This window comes from Carlito syrichta, unplaced genomic scaffold (assembly GCF_000164805.1).
Source record: "Carlito syrichta isolate Samal-C Ts95f unplaced genomic scaffold, Tarsius_syrichta-2.0.1 Scaffold304553, whole genome shotgun sequence".
Lineage (NCBI taxonomy): Eukaryota > Metazoa > Chordata > Mammalia > Primates > Tarsiidae > Carlito > Carlito syrichta.
In genome coordinates this window covers 1,258,945-1,265,940 of record NW_007248649.1, presented here as the reverse complement: position 1 = coordinate 1,265,940, position 6,996 = coordinate 1,258,945, and the positions used below count along the sequence as shown (strand labels likewise).

Genomic DNA, 6,996 nt, shown 5'->3' with positions numbered 1-6,996 from the left:
ACCTCTAATTCCGGCTACTCGGAAGGCTGAGGCGGAAGGATTGCCGGAGCCCAGCAGGTCGAGGCTGCGGTGGCCAGGAGCGGCCACTCCACTCCAGTCTGGGCGACAGAGTGAGACTCCAATTCAAAAAAAATAAACTCCAACTCAAAATAAATAAATAAATAAATAATAAAAATAAAAGTTGTATTACCCAGGCAGATACTTGAGCAGGTATCTCGGGAGGAAAACCCTAGTAGAAATATGTAGTTCACACAGCAAGAACCCCCATGGAGAGGAGGAAGAGAGGAGGGGAAAGCAGCAATGGGAGGGGCGGAAGGGAGGGAGGGAGAGAGAGAGACAGAGACAGAGAGACAGAGAGAAAGAGCGATAGAGAGACAGAGACAGATAACCAAGGTTCCACCCAGAAGCATGTTCTGGGGTGGTGCCCACCCTGCCACTCCTCCCAGCTGCCTCCTCGCGGGTTCAGAAACTTCGCGGCTTCCTCTGCGCATTGTGCCACCCCCACTGCTGTTCAGAGCTGGCAGTCCCCCCCCCCCCCCCGCCAGGCGCATCTACACCAGCCAGGGGCTTCGGAGTCCCCTAACTTGTGCACTCTGGGCTCCAGCAAGCTAGGGCAGTGGGTTTCTGAGACTTCATTCCTCCAAGAGAGGAAAGTCTGGAAACTGAAGGGAGGAGTCATAAAAGGAACCTATTGACAGTGGCCTTCTGATCCAGAGCACAGATCAAAAACCCCAAAGAAAGGGAAGTGAAATTAAGCCAGGCTGAAATGCTAAATGTGGCAGCTCCTAGAGAGCCTCACCCTGGAAGCCTTGCAGAAGTGACTTTGGGCCTTTGGGGGATGCGGTGGGTCTCCTGGGCTCCTTTGTGAGCCCACCTGCTGGGCCCATGGGCTTCCATTTGGGTACGGTGACAGAGGCAGGTTTGTTTCAGTGCTGGCCTTTCTTTCTATTAGACCTTGGGACGCTGGTGTCCTGCCAGCCCCCGGGCTACCCTGGAGCGTGAGACACTGAGTCAAGTTCACCTTCCTCAATGTCGACACCCTAGTCTCTCCCCAAATACAAGTCGGCACATTGCCCGCTTTCTTCCAACAAGCTCTCTGCTCTCTCCCTCTAGCCCTATTTTTGAGGAAGACACACCCTCTGTTATGGAAATCGAAGTGGAAGAGCTTGACAAGTGGATGAACAGCATGAACCGAAGTGGTACGTGGTGACCCCAGGCTGCATTTTCTTTCCTCTCTGGTAACAGAAGGCTGCCATTGCACTATAAAGGCTCAGTAAATCCTGGAGTGAGATGGAGCCCAAGCTCAAGTTGGAACTGGCAATGCAGATAATAAACTTGGGTCTGATGGCTCTTACTCAGTTTCATTAATTATTCCATCAATTGTGTCCACTTATTTTTTATTTCTGTACAAGTTGTTGAAATGATCGTTTTCAAGCAGAAAATGGCCTTTTTCAAGCAGAAAACGGTCTTTTCCTCAAAAATGAAGAAGTCTCTGAGACCAAATTTCTGAAAAAAGCCTCTGGCATTACCTTATATATTATAGAATTTAGAGACTTATAATTTTAAACTGTATATGGATATAAAACTTTATTTAATGTAGTTTACATAGATCTGTGCTGTCCTGTATAATAGGTACTAGTCAAATGTGGCTATTTAAATTAAAATTAAATAAAATTAACAATTTAGTTTTAGTATCTGCATTCTGAGTGCTTAGCAGCCAACGGCTGCTGTGCTGGACAGTGTAAATCTAGAAATTTCCATCACTGTAAAAAGTTATTTTGGACATTGCTTTTATAGGTGATAATACAAGTATCCCCTTATAACAACTTCTCGTTGATATCTAGCAGTAATCAATAATTGGTCTTTAAAATGATGACAGCTGTTTTTTCTTTTTTTATTCTTCTAAAAAAATAGATAAATAAATTGGCCTGGCGCAGTGCCTCACACCTGTAATCCCAGCACTTTGGGAGGCTGAGGTGGGAGGATTGCTTGAGGTCAAGAGTTCACGACCAGCCTGTCCAGTAAAGCAAGACCCTGTCTTTACCCCCCCAAATACATATATTTTTAATGCTTGAATTAAATTAATAAAATCCACTATCATATTATCATATCATTTGTATTTTTACCGGTTATCTTTTTTTAAAAAAAGTACCCTGGATTCCGTCAGAGAACTATTGCAATAGTTCTCAGATTTAGAGATTTGTTATTAGAGTTATTGTTACCAGAGGGTTATCAAGATAAGCTTTCGAAAGAGTTAGAACCACTCAACTAACTTGTACCATTTCTAAGAGATTTTCATACTGAGAGAGGAATGGCTTTAAGGCATTTGTGGATAGGATGGGCCACTGAGTCTCACTGAGGCTTCAAAGTCTCATTTTATTGTTTTTAGCTCATAAAAGGAATTCACATAATAGAATTTGGGGAAAAAGTTAGAGGAGGCAAACATTTCACCATCCCCAAAGGCAATCTCTTCTTACACTGTTGGTATGTTTCCTTTTGTGCCTGAGATTTTCTGTAATATAAAATCACAATCCCATCATATTAAACCAAAACACTGGAGAAGTCACTTCTGTCTGACAGCTAGAACTGAGTTATCATGACACATAGGGAACAGAGCCAAGGAATTTTCCCCCCTAAAAATACTGAGTGGTATCATAGAATAGGACCCTAGTGACTTTAAGAAAACTGGGTGGTTCCTCACCTTCCCTGCTTCTTTTCTGCTGTGCCATCTGACCTAGATCATCTGCAGAGAATGGGGACCTCAGGTGAGGCCATCTTGCTTCAGTGTGTGCCCTGAAACACAGATTCAAGTTTTTGGAGCACTGGGCGCTTCAGGGACTGAACACCCTAGCAGTGATGAACTGTGTCGTTCCCAGGGGCAGAGGCGCATGGAAGTTTTGTATCTGTGTTATGAGTGCTTTTTCCAGGTCAGGGGCCTCGCTATCATTAATCCTGTAACCGCTAGAACTCCCCGGTGAGGCCAGTTTTGCACAAGATCAGGGGAGCACGGGCCTCAGCTGCGTTAGTTCTGTGGATAGGAAATAGAATTTCAGTGACTAACAGTGAGTTTGCTTTTATTCTGTCCCAGCTGACTGTGAATGTTTACCTACTTTGAAAGAAGAGAAAGAGTCAAACCACAACCCAAGGTACTTCTCATTTCTCCTTCAGGTGATATGTGTATGGTGGGAAGGGTTTGGAAACCACAGTGGAGCCATTTTTACTTGCCTCCTCTGTGCCTATAAATTTATGTGACAGTTTGCATGGGGTGCATGTGTGTCCTATGGACAGATGGAAAGTAGAAAGCTACCAAGTCAATATGCTAGGGCTTTTATCTTTAGAAATACATTTGTATTGACATTTTTGTGCCCTTCTAAAGAGACATTGTGGAGTCGGCTTCCGCTCTAGTCATAAAACTTGCCAATTATAACAAACTGTGGGTTTGTTTACCAGGGATAAACAGATGTTTGGTAAGCAAAACAGATGGAGGAGGCAGTCTTAAAGTGGGTAACCGTAGACAAGAGTGATGAAGATGAACATTTTTAAACAAACAAACAAATGGAAGAAAAAAAAAACCCAGCCCACCTGGATTAGATTGTCGTGTGAGAGAAATTAAATGAGAATTTAAAAAAAAATACTTCATTTCACCACTAGGTGGCTCTGCTTGATAGAAAATTTGAGTGCCTTGGGGTTTGGGTATAGTGTAGTGTGCAGTCTCACTACCTTTTGTGAAGATAGAAATGACCATGTTTGGGGTGTTTTTGATCAGAGAATTGTGTGGTCTTGACATAGGAAGTGCTCGCAGGAAACAGGGTTGATGACTCAGCGGGTCAGCGATTTGCTCTGCAGAGCTCCGCAGCGATCTGGGGGGTACCAAATTGCAGGTAGGGATCACCCATAGATGGCAGGAGGACAGAGAACTTGAACCTGCGCTTGAGATCTTGAAATGGTGGTGGAGTAAACCTTCAGGGCAGGTATACATGCTCTCCCTCCGTGTTCTGTGGAGGTCAGGTGCCAGTCATCTTCAATGCTTTCAGAGTGCAGTCACATGTCGTTGGGCAGTCCCTGAGGCCCCGGCACCGCAAAGCAAGACAGATTGTTAGGCAGTGATGAGGGCAATCAGATGTTTGTCGTTTTTCTGCATCTTCCCTCTAACCCTTGCCTAAGAGTTCACCACCCGGTATCTCTCTCCACATCAGGCCACCACAGTGTTACTCAGGCAGACCTCCACTTGAATACCAAAGTCACACAAATTGTGAATTTGAGCCAGTGTTACCACCCTAAGTATTTGTAGGTTAATACTCATTGCTGGCTCAGAGAATATACTATCCTACTTAAAAGAGATTCCAAGGCCCGGTGCAGTGACTCAGGCCTATAATCCCAGCACTTTGGGAAACCGAGGCGAGAGAATTGCCTGAGCTCAGTGCTTCCGGACCAGCCTGGGCAACTTGGTGAGACCTCATCTCTACAATAAATGAAAAAATAAGCCGGGCATGGTAGCACATGCCTGTAGTTCCAACTACTTGGAAGGTTGAGGTGGAAGGATCACCTGAGCCCAGCAGGTCGAGGCTGTGGTGGCTGTGAGAGTGCCACTGCACTCCAGCCTGGGCGACAGACTGAGATTTCAACCAAAAAAATAAAATAAAATAAAAAATAAAAGAGGTTCCAACTTTTAACAAGCAAGTGAAAGGGGGAAAAATGCTAGGTGGAAAATTGCAAAGGAATATTACCTTACCTAAAAATGAGCCACTATGTAAGTCCAGGATAGGGCTCAGATCACCCCCCAAACCCCATACACATCTTATTCCCGCACTGCTGGTAAGCACTGTCAAATGATGGGGAATGTCAGTGATTTTTTTCATACCTGCACCTTGCTCTTTGAAATTGTTGCCACCATGGAAGAAGAGATTAACACTACAGAATTGCATGGTGGTGAAAACTTCTTACGCATGCAATTTTTGGAATATTGAGAAAATGAGCTACAAGGCAAAAAGCCTCAACCTAGTTGGAAAGTTGCTTTATGCTAAGTTATTGTTCCTAGAGGGACTGTCTATATTCCTCTGTGGGTCACTGGATCACTGTCAGGCCTGGGCCCCATTCCCTCTCTGTGGATTCAACTCCAGTATTCTAGAACCAAGAGTGGTATGGCCCAGATCTTTGTGCCACAAAGCACTTTCTGGTTATTTCAAAGGGTGTTATGACATTGCCAAGCAAAGTTAATTTTTATTCACTTAATACAAAGCACTTAGAACAAAAGTCCTGCACAAAGTAAGCTCTCATAGTGACTCAAACCTATAATCCAAGCACTTTGGGAGGCTGGGGCGAGAGGACTGCCTGAATCCAGGGGCTTGAGATCAGCCTGGGCAACCGGTAAGACCTCATCTCTACAATAAATCAAAAAATTAGCTGGGTGTGGTGGTGCATGCCTGTAGTTCCAGCTATTTGGAAGGCTGAGGCAGAAGGACCACCTGAGCCCAGCAGGTCGAGGCTGCAGCAGCCGTGAGTGTAGTACTGCACTCCAACCTGGACAACAGAGTGAGACTCCAGCTCAAAACAAACACTCAATAAGTATTAACCATTATTATTGTAATTCTTAGTAAATTAAAACTGCCTTTTGGGCTAGTGAGCCTGTGTCTGAAGGCCCAGATGTGTCAGTATTAGGAGGCGGGGCATTACTTTTGCGCTGGTTCCTCTGGTGATTCGTCTCTGAACCTGTCAATCCTGAGAAATCAGGAACTTGTTTGCTCTCCTAGGAGTCTTCCACCTCTCCTCTGTCACCAATAGAGGACCGTGGATCTTGGTGATTTCAGGATAGTCTTATCAGTGTAGATTTTTTGAAAGGGTGTTAGCTCCTTATAGTTTGAATAACCTTTTCGTTTTTGTCACAGTTTTGTTTACATTTCTTTTTTGCTAATGTATAAATTAAATTGATAATCAGTAAAATGTTTACTTTGAATATCTAATCTGAGCCGGACTTGGTAGCTCACGCCTATAATCTCAGTAGTTTGGTAGACTGAGGCGGCGGGAGGATAGCTTGAGCCCAGGAGTTCAAGACCAACCTAGGCAACATAGCAAGACCTCATTCTCTAAAAAAAAAAAAAAAATCAAAAAATTAGCCAGGTGTGATGGCATACACAAGTAGTCCCAGCTACTTGGGAGGCTGAGGCAGGATTGCCTGAGGTCAAGGCTAAAGTGAGCCGTGATTGTACCACTGCACTCCAACACTCCAGCCTGGGCAACAGAGTGAGACTCCAACTCAAAAAAAAAAGAAGGAGAAGAAGAAGAAAAGAAGAATATTTAACCTGGGACAGAAATACGACTTTTTTTTTTTCTTCTCTCCAAAAGCCTGTGGATTGTTAGAGATACAGGTGGAAAGTGCCTGAGTCACTGGACTTTAGAAACCAGTTTCCAGTCCTGCTTTGAATGCGTGTTTGTTCTTTAGACTGAAACAAGTCATTTTAGCTCTCTGGGCTTCAGTTTCCTCATCTTGAAAAATGGAAATAAGAGCACCTGTCCTTCTAGTTTCACAGGATCTGGTGAGAGAATCCGACCACCATGAAAGTTTTAAAGCACCATGCAAATAAGACTAATTACATTTACACAGTGGTGATAGTTCTCTCCCCTCCCCCACTGACTTTTTTTACAAAGAAATTTTTTAAAGCCAGGTACAGTGGCTCAAGCCTGTAATTCCAGCACTTTGGGAGGTAGAGGCGAGAGGATTGCCTGAGTCCAGGGGTTCGAGATCAGCCAGAGCAACTTGGCGAGACCTCGTCTTTACCGTAAATCAAAAAATAAGCCAGGTGTGGTGGTGTGCATATAGTACCAGCTACTTGGAAGACTGAGGTGGAAGGATCATCTGAGCCCAGCAGGTCAAGGCTGCATGCCACTGCACTCCAGCCTGGGCGACAGAGTGAGAACCTGACTCAAAAAATTTTTTTTGAGTTGGAGTCTCACTCTGTCGCCCAGGCTGGAATGCAGTGGCTGCTCCAGGCCACCGCC

The 6,996-nt window shown here is 44.6% G+C and overlaps 1 protein-coding gene across 1 annotated transcript in view; it reads left to right on the top strand.

Moving 5' to 3' along the window:
* Nucleotides 1-6,996, top strand: part of TMEM154 (transmembrane protein 154) — a 62,482-nt gene that overhangs the window by 46,625 nt on the left and 8,861 nt on the right. The window contains exons 5-6 of the mRNA XM_021713443.1: nucleotides 1,114-1,199; nucleotides 3,089-3,146. Of these exons, the coding sequence (XP_021569118.1) occupies nucleotides 1,114-1,199; nucleotides 3,089-3,146 (144 nt within the window). The remainder of the gene's footprint in view (nucleotides 1-1,113; nucleotides 1,200-3,088; nucleotides 3,147-6,996) is intronic.